The sequence below is a fragment of the Xyrauchen texanus genome, chromosome 31, assembly GCF_025860055.1.
Source record: "Xyrauchen texanus isolate HMW12.3.18 chromosome 31, RBS_HiC_50CHRs, whole genome shotgun sequence".
Lineage (NCBI taxonomy): Eukaryota > Metazoa > Chordata > Actinopteri > Cypriniformes > Catostomidae > Xyrauchen > Xyrauchen texanus.
The window spans coordinates 12613954-12630267 of record NC_068306.1 but is presented as its reverse complement, the minus strand read 5'-3'; the positions used below and the strand labels follow the sequence as shown (position 1 = coordinate 12630267).

Here is a 16314-nt window from a genome sequence, read left to right as displayed (position 1 = left end):
AACATTACTTTAGTCACATTTAGGCAATATTTTGTGACAATTACGTTTTTATTAATTATTTAATGTATTAATTTATTTGTTACCTAAAAACTTGAACTTTAATTTGCACATTGTTGGGTTACCTTAATTTTTGTTATACGAGGGATAGGCTATTCATTGAAGATTCAACAAATATTCAACAAAGAATTAACATTTTCCCAATCAAACCTAGGGGGGTGGAAAGGGCTAGTTATTAATTGTGTGGCAGTCAGTTGTTTTTGAACTGGACGACAGTGCTCCCGCTGCCCCTCCTCCCGTCTGAGAACTATACAAGTTCTCCTCGCGCTTGCCGCGCTTTCAGTCCGTTGTATTCGGCGCGAGGCGCGCGGCAGGTTTTCTCTGACAGCAGACACTCTGATATCAAAGGGGGTTGATTTACCACAGTATGTGATCCTTTTACAACTCAGAACTGAACGCAGACGTTTGAGTTTGGGTCTTTGGAAGTGTATACCACAACGACTCCTCATCAGTCGGAGAGCTTTCAGTTTGGTAAATCGTATTGACCACAATGACTGTCATACTGGACGATGACAGGGATTCCTGAGGATATTTATCGCTCGGTTTTGTCAGCCTTGATATATGTGGCTCAATGTGATATGTGTTTCACGTGTTTGCGCACAACAGTGAGGTAGTTTGACTTTCGAGCTTTCTCGTGGACCGTTAAACGCCCGGGATCTATACGGTGGATGCGGCGGAAGGAAAGAAACCGGGAGCGATGAAAATATGAAGTCTCTCAGTACTCGAAAGTGGAATTGCATCCGGAGCGTTTGGATTATTTACCCAGAGATGATTCTTGTTCCAATTCTCTGGTTTCTATCCCAAACTCGGGCGGCCCCTTCTATTACAGCCGAGCAGATGGATATGGGGGTGGTAGGTGCTCTTTCAAAACCCGTCTTCCGACTAATTTTCGTTTAAGCGGCAATGATGAAAAGACGTGAAAGAAATACCCTTGGCCTGTGGATATAGATAATTATACATATTAGACACGTCTACGAAATCGGAAATTCAGTCACACTTCAAATCCCACACGCCTGAATAGATTCGCATAGGGATTTAGTTCATTTCTGTCTTCGCATATAGATAATTCAACTTTACCCTGTATCAATTCTGTGACTATCAGAAAACCCAAATCGAAAGTCTTAATTATCCAGTCGCTCGGTTATTTTTTACATGCCTTGAACAATTATAAAGTGAATTACATAAACATCTTATCTCATTTACACATGCGTTACACTGATGACCTTCGATATGGGTCGGTTTTCAGACGTGTGGACTGTATTTCTGCAAAACGTATATTGTATGTCCCGTCACGCAGTAAAAATAGGATAATGAGGGAATGTTAAACTTCAGGATCCTAGATAAGGCTGTAGCGCGCATAATACTTTATTTTTGTGTTTGTCTGTATTTAGTCACACTCAACCACTTCTTGGATGCTTTGGTTCTTCATAAAAGTACTTTCATGCTGCGCACGCTCTTGGACATTATCGCGTATATGACATTTTCACGCGCACTGAATTTTGGAGAAAGCACTGTATGACTGCACATCTGTCCCTTTGGGGAGGAAGTGTGTTGGTAGTGAAGAAAGAGAAATTGACCACATGAAATCGTGTTTTTATTGAAATAGATTTTTTGGCTGATAAGCTTGTCAGTTGTTCTGACACTGTACAAAAGTGTCAGCTTTTTTCTTTTTTTTTTTTTTTTGCATTCTTCACAGAAATGGTTAAATGAGGGCAGCAGCAATGAGGTAAGGGTAAAAAAAAAAGCACTGGTGCATTTAATGCATTATACAACTATTTTAAAGTAAACATTACTTTGCATCTTGCTGTCTTAAGAAATAGTTCACCCAAAAATGATAATGCTCTCATTATTTACGCACCTGCATTTCATCCCAGATGTGCATGACTTTTTTTTCTTCAGCTGAACACAAACAAATATTTTTAGAAAACTATCTCTACTATTTAGTTCCATAAAATACAAATCAATGGTGGCCAGATCAAAGCTCCAAATAGCATTTAAAGGCATGGGTGCCAAACAGATCAATATATAAGTCCTTTTACTGTAAATAGCCACTTTTACATTCTTCTTTAGTTTTTGGCAATTCACATTCTGCATGCTTATCACCACCTACTGGACAGGACGGAGAATTTATATAAAAAAAAAAAATACTTAAATATTCATCTGTTCGTCACTCACACCTATCATATCACTTCAGAAGACATGGATTAAACCACTAGAGTCACATGGATTATTTTCATCACTGCCTTTATATCCTTTTTGGAGCTTAAAAGTTCTGGTCACCTTTCACTTGCATTATATGGACCTACAGAGCTGAGATTTTTTATTTTTTTAAATATTAGTTTGTGTTCAGCAGAAGAAAGAAAGTCATACACATCTGGGATGGCATGAGGATGAATAAATGATGAGAAGATTTTAATTTTTGGGTGAACTGATTTTTAAGGCTTTTGGGGGAGGTTTTGTTTAAATATTATAAAGAAAGAAAGTGTTACTTACTTGGTTTATAGTTGCTTTCAAACATAACCTGAGCTATTGTTCTGTAAACCTCAGATTATCATGGAATTGCGTCAGCAAAAGAACCAAATCAATTAATGAAGGCCTCCAGTAATCATTCTGTCATTCTGCAACAGTCATTCTGATTTTTTTCTCCTCAATGAAATTACTTTGTCTAATCAATATCCTTTTATTGTTTGTATCCAATAACCTTCTAAAAAGTATTCATAAAGTATCAGTATTGATCACTAGTCAGATTTTTCTCATAATTCATATCTTGTCCAACCTTGCAAAGCTACACACAAAAACTTAAAATAAGTTTTTGTTTTAGACTTGCAAACAAATGAGAATGATTTGAAGGGCCCTTTAAGAACCACCTTTGGTAATGAAACTCACAAATCTTGTCTGACACTACTGAGCAGTTGGCCCCCACATATAATGAGATACTCTGAATAGGATCTCCACTATGTTACTCTGATGGGTTAGGCAGCCCTCGGTAACAGCAGCTGATACTCGACACTTACATCAAGACACTTCTTTCACAACACATATCTCACAGTGTAGTGTCCGGGCACTCACCCCACCCTTTCTTTATGTGACAAAACCTCAACCAGAAGCACTTTACTGTTATTAGCTTAGTGGCCCATACTACTCATGTTTAAATGAAAGCCTAGGGAGTCCACATTCAGGGGGGCTGGGCTGTTGGCACAGCAGCCCCTGATAGGCGCAAACAATGCTTTTAGAAAGTAAAATCCATGAGTGATGGGACAGATGGCGAGATATCATTGGGCTTGGGTTGACTGGTGTTAAGTAAGGGGAACGTGATCGAGAAGATGGGTGAGTGACATGCTGATTGGGTATAAGGCTGTTGCTTTAACTGCACAGAATGGGCCAAGTCAGGGCAGTAGTAGGTAGTACCAATTATTTTTGTTGTTGTACACAACCAGCAGGTACAGTACATATAAAAAGAAAGATTTGTTGTCTGTTTATTGTCTTTGCATTATTTTGTGACACCCCTTTGTTGTCATCACATTCAATCCAGACAAACTCACAACTCGGCTGAAACAATTTCTTAAGTTATGGAATTGTAGATTTAGAAGTGACAAGAAACAGTGTTTTACAGTATTTTAGTGTGGTCTTCTGTCTGCACTGGTAAGAGAATGCCTAACCCTAGGCAATAGTGCCTACAAGGCTCTGGGATGCAGTGAACCTCTCATTGCATCCAACATAGTTTCATGACAACCCGTAATTATTTGTATGATATGGCGAAATCGCAAGCTAGCATATGACTTGACTTGCCAGAAAATAAACTTTTATTCCCACAGAGACAAACCAATCAACAAACAGAATTTCACATTGATACAATACAGGCATCAAATATTAGGTAGCCTCCTATCCAACATTTAATTTTCAGAAAAGAAATGCCTGTGAATAAATCTGCTTACTCTTTCATATTTATGTAGTATTTATTTGTATCATATAAATAACAGATGTATGTTAATAATGTGTAGTATGCTTCCCTTTCTTGTTCCAAACCCCAATATTGCTCTTTTTCTGTGGTGCACAACAGTCATTTTCCTCTTAAATTCATTGTAAAGTTTAGGTTTTGGGTATAAGGTTAGACTTTATGGTTAGGTTTGGGTTAGGGGTTAAAATTGTGGAAAAGTGGGAAAGCACTGGATATTGTTTTGAAATCTTTGTATTCTTGCAATTTTACATTCTTTTACTATTATAAATTGTCATGGACCAGGTTTGTTACATCTTTCCCCTTGAACCATGCAGCTCAGTAAAACACCAGGAGCCTCAACAGTCATTGAAAAAAGTTCTAATTAGGTGTATGTAGTAAAAAAATAATAAAGGGTAGGCTATACCATAGACTAGTGCTATTATCATTATGATAATTTTGCAACATTCAAATGGAGGCTAAAATTAAACTAGTTCACGAACCATTTCTGGGACTGCACTGGATTATGTACATTAATTATACATGACAATTAATCTGTAGTCCCAATGCCATTGCAAGTTATTGCATATTTAACATTGTAGCGCACGTTGGCGCCAAAGCGCAAATGAACCTCTGAACAAAAAAGCAAACCAGACACGCGCTTTGCCTGTATTTCTTTAGTCTGTTCTTCAGAATATAATCAGGTGTGCATCTTTGTATCTTGTGGTATTTCTTGTCGACAGCCAAGTCAAGTCAAGTCAAGTCAAGTGGTTTTTATTGTCGTTTCAACCATATACAGTTAGTATAGTACACAGCAAAACGAGACAACGTTCCTCCAGGACCATGGTGCTACATAAAAACAACAAAGGACCAACATAGGACCACATGAGACTACACAACGAAATAAAATACCTATATAAACTACCTATATATACCTATATAAAGTGCACGTGCAAACATGTGCAAAAAGTACAGGACAGTACAACAAATTACTGACAATGAACAGGACAATAGACAGTGCAGCGCCGACCAGTACTCAGTAGTGCAAAAAGATGACAGTTTCTAAAAATGTAAACATAACATACTATGAGATAATGTTCTATGCACATAGCAGTTATTGAGGTAGCAGACAGTTATAAAGTGACAGTAATTAAAGTGCAACTCAGGACACGTGTGTGTCAAACCAGTCTCTGAGTATTGAGGAGTCTGATGGCTTGGGGAAGAAGCTGTTACACAGTCTGGCCGTGAGGGCCCGAATGCTTCGGTACCTCTTGCCAGAGGGAGGAGGGTAAAGAGTTTGTGTGAGGGGTGTGTGGGGTCGTCCACAATGCTGGTTGCTTCTATGGATACAGTGTTTTTTGTAAATGTCTTTGATGGAGGGAAGAGAGACCCCAATGATCTTCTCAGCTGTCCTCACTATCCTCTGCAGGGCTTTGCGGTCCGAAACGGTGCAAGTCCCAAACCAGGCAGTGATGCAGCTGCTCAGGATGCTCTCAATAGTCCCTCTATAGAATGTAGTGAGGATGGGGGTTGGGAGATGTGCTTGGATTGATCCAAGATGGCGGCGCGGTAGCACGCAGCGGCCACTCCGGATCCACAATGGTGCTATTTTTGTTAATAAAGCCCGACTTTTGCAACACATGGACATCGGAGCAACCGGTGTTCGTGTCTACCATCACCAGACACTACTGAAATATAAGACTCATGCAAAAACCAAGCTGCATGTTGACCTGCAGGAGGCGCTACGCGTACTTAGCTTGCTGCGGAGACCAGGCCTCCAGCCCTCGGCGTCGCCTGATGCCGGTGGCCGGGGGAGAGGACGTCGTAAGCGGTGTCGCGAAAGCGAAGCGGAAAGAGGGCAGGGGTCCATGCTAGGCTAAAAACAAACCCTAGCCGGCCGGCTCTCCCGTCTATCCTGCTCTCAAATGTTTGCTCCCTGGACAATAAACTGGACTATATCCGACTCCAGCAGGCTACGCAGCGTGAGTTTAGAGACTGCTGCGTCTTTGTTTTCACGGAGACGTGGCTCAGCGACAGAGTTCCGGATGCCGCCATTCAGCTACACGGGCTCGCCTCGTTTCGTGCCGACAGAAATACAGCTCTCTGCGGTAAGACTCGCGGTGGTGGCTTGTGTGTTTACATCAACACGGAATGGTGCAAGAACTCTATGCTAGTCTCTAGTTACTGTTCATCGCTGTTGGAGCTTGTGACTGTTAGATGCAGACCTTTTTATCTACCACGGGAATTCACCACTGTTTGCATAACCGGAGTTTACATTCCCCCCAGTGCTAACGCTAAGGAAGCGCTCTGTGAACTGTATGGGGCTATGAGCGAACTGCAGAACGCTCACCCCGACGGACTGTTTATTGTCGCCGGAGATTTCAACCATGCAAATCTCAAGACAGTGCTCCCTAAATTCCATCAGTATGTGGACTTTGCAACGAGAGGGCTGAACGCGCTTGATCTTGTTTACACAAACATCCCAGGCGCTGCGGGCGGAGCCCCGCCCCACCTCGGCTACTCAGACCACATCTCTGTTATGTTATTTCCAGCATACAGACCGCTCGTCAGGCGCACAAAACCGCTTCAGAAGCAGGTGAAAACCTGGCCAGCAGGAGCCATCTCTGCTCTTCAGGACTGTTTTGAGTGTACTGACTGGCACATGTTCAGGGAGGCTGCAACATATGGCGATTCTACCAACTTGGAGGAATACACAGCATCAGTGACCAGCTACATCAGCAAGTGCATTGATGATGTCACTTTCTCCAAGACCATCACCACACGCTCCAACCAGAAGCCGTGGATGACTGCGGAGGTGCGCACGCTGCTGAGGTCACGAGACTCCGCCTTCAGAGCAGGCAATAAGGCAGCCCTAAGAACAGCTAGGGCCAAACTGTCACGGGCAATCAGAGAGGCAAAGCGCGCACACGCCCAGAGAATCCACAATCACTTCCAGGACAGCGGTGACACGCGGCGCATGTGGCAGGGCATCCAGGCCATCACCAACTACAGGACAACATCAGTTGCCTGTGACAAAGATGCCTCCCTTCCAGATGCGCTGAACGACTTCTACGCTCGGTTTGAAGTGCAGAACGACGTGATGGCGAGGAAGTCCACCCCTCCTCCCAACGACCAGGTGCTCTGTCTTACCACGGCAGATGTGAGGAAAACTCTACGTAGAGTCAACCCACGGAAGGCTGCTGGACCAGACAACATTCCTGGCAGAGTGCTCAGAGGATGTGCAGACCAGCTAGCAGATGTTCTTACCGACATCTTCAACATCTCTCTGAGCAGCGCCGTTGTTCCAACATGCTTCAAGGCCACCACCATCATCCCCATGCCAAAGAAGTCTTCAGTGTCCTGCCTCAACGACTACCGTCCCGTCGCACTTACACCCATCATCATGAAGTGCTTCGAGAGGCTTGTCATGAGGCAGATTAAGACCCAGCTGCCCCCCTCACTAGACCCACTGCAGTTTGCGTATCGTTCAAACCGTTCAACGGATGATGCCATCACCACAACCCTCCATCTGGCCCTCACCCACCAAGACAATAAGGACTCATACGTTCGAACGCTGTTCATAGATTTCAGCTCAGCATTCAACTCAATCATTCCCCAGCACCTGATTGGAAAGCTGAACCTGCTGGGCCTGGACACCTCCCTCTGCAACTGGATCCTGGACTTCCTGACTGGGAGACCTCAGTCAGTCCGGATCGGGAACAGCATCTCCACCACCACCACACTGAGCACTGGGGCCCCCCAGGGCTGTGTGCTCAGTCCACTGCTGTTCACTCTGCTGACTCACAACTGTGCAGCAATGCACAGCTCGAATCACATCATCAAGTTCGCCGATGACACGACCGTGGTGGGTCTCATCAGCAAGAACAACGAGTCAGCATACAGAGAGGAGGTTCAGCGGCTGACGAACTGGTGTAGAGCCAACAACCTGTCCCTGAATGTCAACAAAACAAAAGAGATGGTTGTTGACTTTAGGAGAGCACAAGGTGAACACACTCCGCTGAACATCGACGGCTCCTCTGTGGAGATCGTCAAGAGCACCAAATTCCTTGGTGTTCACCTGGCGGAGAACCTCACCTGGTCCCTCAACACCAGCTCTATCACCAAGAAAGCCCAGCAGCGTCTCTACTTTCTTCGAAGGCTGAGGAAAGCACATCTTTCGCAAAATTTGCAAAATTACCCACCACTGCGCAACATGTCATTTAATAAACCTTTTTACAACTAAATTATTTATTAAAGCAGTGTCAGACATAATCTGCAGAATTACTTCTGACAAATATATACTCTCCAAAACACCTCTCAAATAAAATATTGGATTATGCATAATAATAAGATGAGGATTTTGACATCTGATACTTAACAAACGGTGCTTTGATGGCTGCAACGGCTGTGCATTAAAGGACTAAACATTAAGAATTAAAGACACAAAACTTCTCAGAGAGAAGACCTGTTATGTGGAATTATGCACAAATAGCTTCCTATATTAATCATTGTAGCATTAATATAAATGTTTTATTTTTTTATTATTAACTAAAAAAATTGATTTTTCGTCAGGGAGACAACTTTAAAATTTGGCTCAAGAATTGAGATTTGTAACAGAATAAAAAAAAATTCCTAGCCGTATTATTTAGGCAACTCATCTTTTTCAGTAACATTTTAATTAGTGTGCTTATAATTGCTTTTTACTTCTTTTTATTAGTTTGCAGCAAATGAGCTTTGCCTGTCCTTTTTTGCCAGGGCAATAATGGGGCATTGTCTGCTTTCTTCCTTGAAATCCTGGGAGTTAACATGCTGCAATGTCTTTAGTAAGAGCACCAGCTGGACCTGTCAACAGATGCATGCAGCAATATTTCCTCACAGGTGCCATACTCATTACAGTACATACCACACATTAGCACACAATCCCAGAGTGACACATCTTCGCCAGATCCAAAAAGAGCCAGCATCATGTGCTGTCACGAGCCTGTCCATCATCCAAAATGTCAATTTCACCATTGTACTCACTCACTGGCTCTCAATTCTAATTACCCAGAAAGACTTCAGCGTGAGTTGGGCAGGCTTGCGATTGACATTTGAATGGAGGTAGCCAAGAGCCAGCGCGGGCCCTGAGCAGAGTAATCAAGAGAAAGGGATAAGTAAAAGAGAATAGCAAAAAAATAAAAAGAAGGCCGTCGCCATTTTGAGAACTGGTATGAAATCAATAGCATTTTTTTTTGGCCAGGATAGATCGGTCTGTTTGGAGTAATGTATGTTGCAGCTTCAGCAGATCAAGGGATTTTTCTTCTTTTTTTTTATATCCCATTAATTGTGCCAGACGGTTTGCACTCCCTTGTGCATTTTCTCACTGGTAAGAGAAGAGACATAACCATTTAGCAGGATGTGGTAACTGTTCTAGTGCTGGGTGGGCATATATAGTTTCTGTTGCCATTCTGGATTCTTGTGACCTCCAGTCCATTGACAGACATCTTGGGGTTGTGGATTTAGGATGAGGAGATTATTTCAGGAACAGGGTCTGTGGAGAGGTGGCATTGGTGTGAATGAGAATAGATTTGGCACAGTGAGGATTAATGTACCCACATAATGTTTGTTCTTGCTGAGCATATTCTGTTTCTATTCGGCAGACCTTTGGCAACCTAAGCAGAAACATCCAATGTATCAGTGCAGTGTTTGCTATTACCAAAATACAGAAAGTCAGATTTTTTGTAATCAAATTGTTTATTATGTTTCCAGGAGTGTAGGTTATTCATGTTTTTGAAATGTCAGCATCATCCAGTCACTGCCAACCATGTTAAAATAAAATGTAGTATTATTATTCTGAATCTATGTACTGATTACATTGTACCATGTCTGCAAATCATGCTGAGTGGTCCAAACATTGTCTTCAGCCGGATACTGAACTTTTGATCGGAAGTTTGGAGTGAACGCACATGGCTGCATTGCAAAGCTATAGGATGCTCCCTTGCTCCCTATTTAGTGAATGACGTAACCACCAGTTTGCTGTCTCTCTGCACTGGTCTCAGAACAGTTCAAAATGCATCTTATTTTCATCCTAACTGCATAAAAAGCCTCTGAAAGCAATATTTTGGAGGCTTTGGATGAACCCATTGATTCTCAATGTGATAATGCATATTGAACATAGGATTTCTAAAAAAATAGCCCTATAGTCCACGAACGTGGTCATTGGTCATTGTGCATGCCATTTTGCGATAAATCGATTACGTTTTCAAAATGACATATCAGATGAAACTAGAGACTCAAGTCTTTTGACTCAAACAGGTTTCAATGTAATAACTACATGAGATTCCATGCTAGATGTAGTATTTCTTGGCATTTCTAACAAAGACAAACTTGTGCACAAAGTGTGTCAAAAGTTTAACCTTTTAATGACAGCTCAGAATGTCCTGAACTGAGATAGTTTAAATAAAATTGTGCTTAGTGTTTAGCGAAGACAAAAAACACAGTCCAAGCAAGAGGACAGGGGGTCGTATGGTTAAAAAAATAATAATTAAAGGCATTCTAACATTTTGGTATATTACTAGTTATTGTTAGGTTTTGCATAGGCCATGCATCAATGTTCTGTCATAATAACGAGTGAAAAAATCAAGATAACTTGTTTTGTCAAGATACGTTTTTATGATGTTGCGAAAACAAGGCAGAAAAATAATAATGCATGATCTCTGTGGGCTTCCATGTGTCAGTATGTTTTGTAATTCCAAGTGCTTCTATGAACTTGAACTGTGAGCTCTATAAAATCTCTGTACTGTCCTAAGATTGTTTTATTTAAAAAAAAAAAAAAAAAATTTCATTTGGATTTTGATGGTCATTGCAGCATATTTTTGTAAGAAATTAGTTTTCTTACACCATCGATTAAATGTGTAAAATAAATGGATTCCAGTTGAAACAATGCCCATTCATTAACTTTTGCACATTGCAATTGTTTTTATCTGTGTGGGAGCAACATTCTAAGTGTATGACTACACTTATATAGCTTTGAGTGAACAATGGTGTGAGATGTGTAGAAATATGCACCTGTTTAAACCTGCATTATAAGATTTTTGTGGTTCAGCAGCCTAAACTGAAATTATTTTGAATGCCCTACTACCCATCTCATTGCCTGCGGAATTAAGCAAACATCTGGTTTAAATTTTGGGTGATGAAGGAGCTGTCCAACAACAACTACTGTAAATCATGAGCTTTTGATGCTGTTTCAGGGAAGGATCCGATTCTCGACATCTTATTGGCACCCAGAGAAGCTCCCAGAGGCCAATACCTTGCAGGGCATCTTATTTATCCTGAACCATTAGCTTATCTAGATAACATCAGCAGCAACTTGGTGCATAATCATTACTGATATCTGACTGAGAGAATGCATGAGGTGTATTTCACAAGATAAGTGCTCTGGATTGAGAACCATTCAATGTGGCTTCCATACCTAATACAGATTGTTTTAACATCCCAACCAGTAAAACATAGCAAAATTAGCTCAACCAATGGCGTGAGAAAGTCCCTTTTAAGCATGTCAGTCCTCTCAGTGGCCATTTTGGGAATGCTTATGTTTACAAGTGGAAGAAAAGTACAGCTTCTACCTACTTGAATGTGGAAAGACTGAAATCTTGAATGTGGAAGATTGAAAAAAAAAACAAATGGTCAAGATTATGATCAAAAAACATATTTCAAATCAGCTGAAAAATCTGACAGCAGGGGTCTTAAAATTCTGCTTCTTTAGGCCAGATCAGGCTAAAAACATTTTTCAGGCTGGTCCAAACAGCCATATTGGGTGTTCCAGTTATTCTTATTAAATTTAAAAGGTGTTAGCCACAGTTTGGGTAGTCTCTGGTTTGGGGCATAGTCTTCTGTTTGCTGACCAATGGAAGTTGGGTGGAATATTCAGAAAACCTGTATTAAAACAGTAATTTAGTTTGCAATTCCATTTGGTGGTGCAGAAATTAAACACTTCACCTAAAGTAGATGTAACATAATAGATGAATGGTATGTAGATTACATAATTTACATGTAATAGGAAGTAGATGAAACATGCAGTAGACAGTTTACACCTACAATCTTTACAACACTTGAGCACTTACATATGTTGTATCTATATTGAAGTAACACTGTGCTAGCATTTTGTTTAACATGTACGTTGGCAAAAAAAAAAAAAAAAACACATAGTTAGTTCTCTTTGCACATGATATTTTAATGATAATTATATTTTTGGGAGGCCCTACTTGGTCAGAACATTGCAGACCAAGGTAGTGATTATGCTGTAAACCTCAATGGATAAACCTCAGGAAAACAGTGCCCTGTAATAAGTAAAATGCTTGGGGGAATGAAAAGAGAGGGTCCCTATGCCAGCAGCTAGTTCGCTAGTAGTAACAGATCAAACTGTGTGGTTAAGGAATCAAGAACGTTGTCTCTCCACACTGTAGCTGCATGCAATATTACATGATTTCCATTGGATCACACTGATTTCAGCATTTTTGAACCAATGTTGATCCAGTCCAAGTCCCTCCACAGAAAAGCCCAAATCAACTCCATGTGCACCCTTAGTCTTATTTTAGCTGACGGGTACCCCTGTCCTCCCCAGGCAGCCTGAGATCAAGGGCATCTTTACCATGGCTTGTCCAAACGACCAACAGACTCTTATAATAACTGTGGTTTTGGAATTGGGTTGGTGTGTTCCTTTGCAGCTCAAAATAACTAATGAGGAAAAGAGTATATCTTGTAACAGACAACCATAAAGCACTGCCAAAGAAACCAAAAAAGCAACAACAGAGCTTCTCTTAAATTGCTTTCAAAATTGTTTAAACAGTGGCAGTAAAGTGCATAAGAGAGCTGTTTTCTTTATTTTCTTTATGTCAGCTACCATCACTTTTGTAAATATATCAGCAACAGGCCAAGTGATTTTAAAAACCGCCCTGTAGATTTTGTTGACAACCCCATAATGGCCTCTTATAAGTTCATTTTCTAGGTCTTATAGCAGCACACAGCAGGTGCTTCCATAGTTTGACTCTCATTTGCATTTATCAATTTCTAACAAGATGACAGAGCGAGTCAATGAGAGATTCAAGAAAACCCTTCTTAGATGCAAGGAGTGCCAGATAAATCATTTTGCAGAGTGAAGGTTTTTGATGTGCAGAAAAAATATATTCAAGACTGTAAGTTTAAATGACATGGCTCCTTTTACCATCTGGTCCCTGTGAGAATGGAAGAGAGATGGAAAGGCATGTTTTTAGCAGTGTTGCAATGTTTTCTCTAAAGCATATTTGCTCAATATATTCAGATTTCTAAGTAAAAACTACAGATTTAGACTGAAGGTAATCTCTCCTTTTGACAACAAACTGATGACTTTCAAACTCCGAGTAAATAGGTCCAATATGGATTGATGGCACACTCTGCGTGGAAAACTGCACTGTTTTGTTTATCTTTAAGCAGTGTTTTTCATCCTAAGAAATGAAATGTCAATGTTGGTTGTAATAAATCCCCTTTCACTGAAATTATTTATGTTTCATGGTGAAACTGAGTTAGTTGCTTTTTCTTTGATTAAAAATGTTCTCTTGAGTAAAACTTTTTAACTAAACACAACCCAATGAGTACAATTCAAATAGTCAAAATACTATAATTATCAAATATTAAAATATTTTTTGTCTCGACATGCATCTTACACTTCACGGCCTGTCTTGCACACAACCAATGGGCATGGTGTGTAAAAAGAGAACTACATAAACTGTTTGAAAATAATCTATTGCCATACCTTGAAGTATTGATATGGTGTTTCTTTAATACAAGACAGTTTGGCATTGTATTGGTTTTAAATAGATTTCTCAATTTAAAGAGAGCCAGTCAAATCGATAGGGCAAATTAAGCTCTATTATTTAAACATAACTAGATTTAGTTAAATGTATTACTGGGGTGGCCAGATACCTGCTTGTTGAAAACGTCTAGGTTATTGTTGTAACCTCTGTTCCCTGATGGAGGGAACGAGACTTTGTGTCGAATGAAGCGACAGTAGGGGACTTCTTTGAAGGCCTTGGTTACCTCTGAACTTGAGAAAAGGCCAATGAGAAATTGGCAGACAGAATTTGCATGACTCTCCCCTGGACATACAGGTATAAAAGGAGGGAATCATGCGTCTGTCAATTCATGTTTTGCATGAGGAGCCGAGAATAAGGTTTGGCCATAACAGTGGTTATGGCCAAACCATAACGGTTCAGTGTCGTGGCTGGGGGGACACAACGTCTTATTCCCTCCATCAGGGAACGGAGGTTATAACAGTAACTTAGACATTCCCCGTCTATCGGTCACTTTGACGTGTCGAATTAAGCAACACTAGGGGTCCCACTATGGGAATGGCGCAGTGATAGATCCTACCTGCTGCAAGGGAGGAGTTTCTACAAAAGCGGTGACCGGGGGGCAGGGACTGCCCAAGGGAGACGCGGGTCCGCCGACAGGAGGACCGTATCGTGGAAAATACATCACAGGAAGTTGCCTGAAGAGGGAATTAGGCCTGTGGAGCCCTACTCCAGTACAGATTGTTGAATCTCGCAAAGGTATTGGGTGTTGCCCAGCCCGCTGCTCTGCAGATGTCTGCCAGGGAGGTGCAGTTGGCCAGTGCCCACGAGGATGCCACACTTCTCGTCAAGTGTGCTTGAACCCGCAAGGGGGCGGGCACGGCCTGGGTCTGGTAGGCCAGGGAGATAGCGTCAACGACCCAATGAGCTAACCTCTGTTTGGAGACGGCGTTCCCTTTCCGCCATCCGCCGAAGCAGACAAAGAGCTGCTCAGAACAACTAAAGCTCTGCGTGCGGTACAAATAGATATGCAAAGCACGTACCGGACACAGCAATGGAAAGGTTGGGTCTGCCTCCTCCCGGGCAGCATTTGCAGGTTCACAACCTGGTCCCTGAAGGGGGTCGTAGAAACCTTGGGCACGTAGCAAGGTCGCGGTCTTAGGATGACGTGAGTATCTGCCGGACCGAACTCCAGGCAAGTGTCACTGACAGAGAACGCTTGCAGGTCCCCAACCCTCTTGATGGAAGCTAGCGCTATCAGTGGGGCCATCTTCAAGGAGAGGGCTTTGAGCTCATCTGAGTCAAGTGGCTCGAAGGGGGTCGCTGAGGGTCCGAGAGGACCACTGGAGGGGAACAGGAGGGGAACTTTCCGGGGAGGATTCAGACTCTGGGCACCTCTAAGGAATCTGATAATCAATTCGTGCTTACCCAAGGACTTTCCGTCCACTGCGTCGTGGTGGGCCGCGATAGCGGCTACATACACCTTCAAGGTGGAGGGGGACAGCCTCCCCGCATACCTCTCTTGCAGGGATGAAAGCACTGACCAAACTGCGCATCTCTGCGGGTCTTCCGATCCTGCAGCACATCAGGATCAGGACTACCCAAGTGCAGATCTTTAAGTGCCTTGGCCTGGTGGATTTGCAGGGGGGCCATGGCATGCAGGGCGGAGACAGCTTGGAGCCACTCCGCTAGTGATAGCGGAGAAGCCAGTTTTGGGCAGTAAAAGGTGCCCTCTATGGTTTCGTGAACTCGTCATGCACCTCTGGGAAGAAATCGACCGCATCCAGGAACTACACAGGGGCGGAAGGGCATCTTTAGAAAGACGCGTCCTGAAAAGGACGTTCAACGGCAACTGTCAGCTTTCAGCAGCGCTGTCGAAGCGCCCAGGGGCAAAGCTGCACTGCCGTTCAGAGAAGGAGAAAGCCGCTGATATGCGCCATAGATCCAACAGCGTAGGCTCTGCAGAGGTGAGTGGAACAGTAAGTGATCTCAGCTCGCTGATCGCACAACCACTCGGCTCTGAAGAAGAAATCTGAATGGACAGAAGCATGATTCCCTCCTTTTATACCCGTATGTTTGGGGGAGAGACATGCAAATTCTGTCTGCCAATTTCTCATTGGTCTTTTCTCAAATTCAGAGGTAACCGAGGCCTTCAAAGAAGTCCCCTTGTGTCTCTTCATTGGACACAACGTCGAAGTGAGCGACAGACGGGGAACGGGACAGCACCCTTAGCAAAAATGTAATTGATGTATCCTTACCTAGGCGCAGATCAATGTGAAGTAGAGGGTGCATCCTCATTTGTAACTGTTGTCACCTTGTACTTTTCGCTGGCTGAAATTTTTCTGTGTGCACTTGTCTTTCAAAAGTTTATCGTAAAATGCAGAGCAGTCCAGTCCAAAATTAAAACATACGAAAAGCATTGCCTTCATGACTGTTACACTGTTATATTCATATTGGCATCTTTGCTTTTCTGAGATTGTAATACAGACTGTATTTTCACCATCAAGAGGTTTCAGG

The 16314-nt window shown here is 42.3% G+C and overlaps 1 protein-coding gene across 1 annotated transcript in view; it reads left to right on the top strand.

The window, feature by feature from the left end:
• The first annotated feature begins 355 nt into the window (after positions 1-355).
• Positions 356-16314, top strand: part of LOC127624765 (matrix metalloproteinase-17-like) — a 91660-nt gene continuing 75701 nt past the window's right edge. Inside the window, exon 1 of the mRNA XM_052099633.1 lies at positions 356-909. Coding sequence (XP_051955593.1) covers positions 763-909 — 147 coding nt within the window. The 5' untranslated portion in view covers positions 356-762. The remainder of the gene's footprint in view (positions 910-16314) is intronic.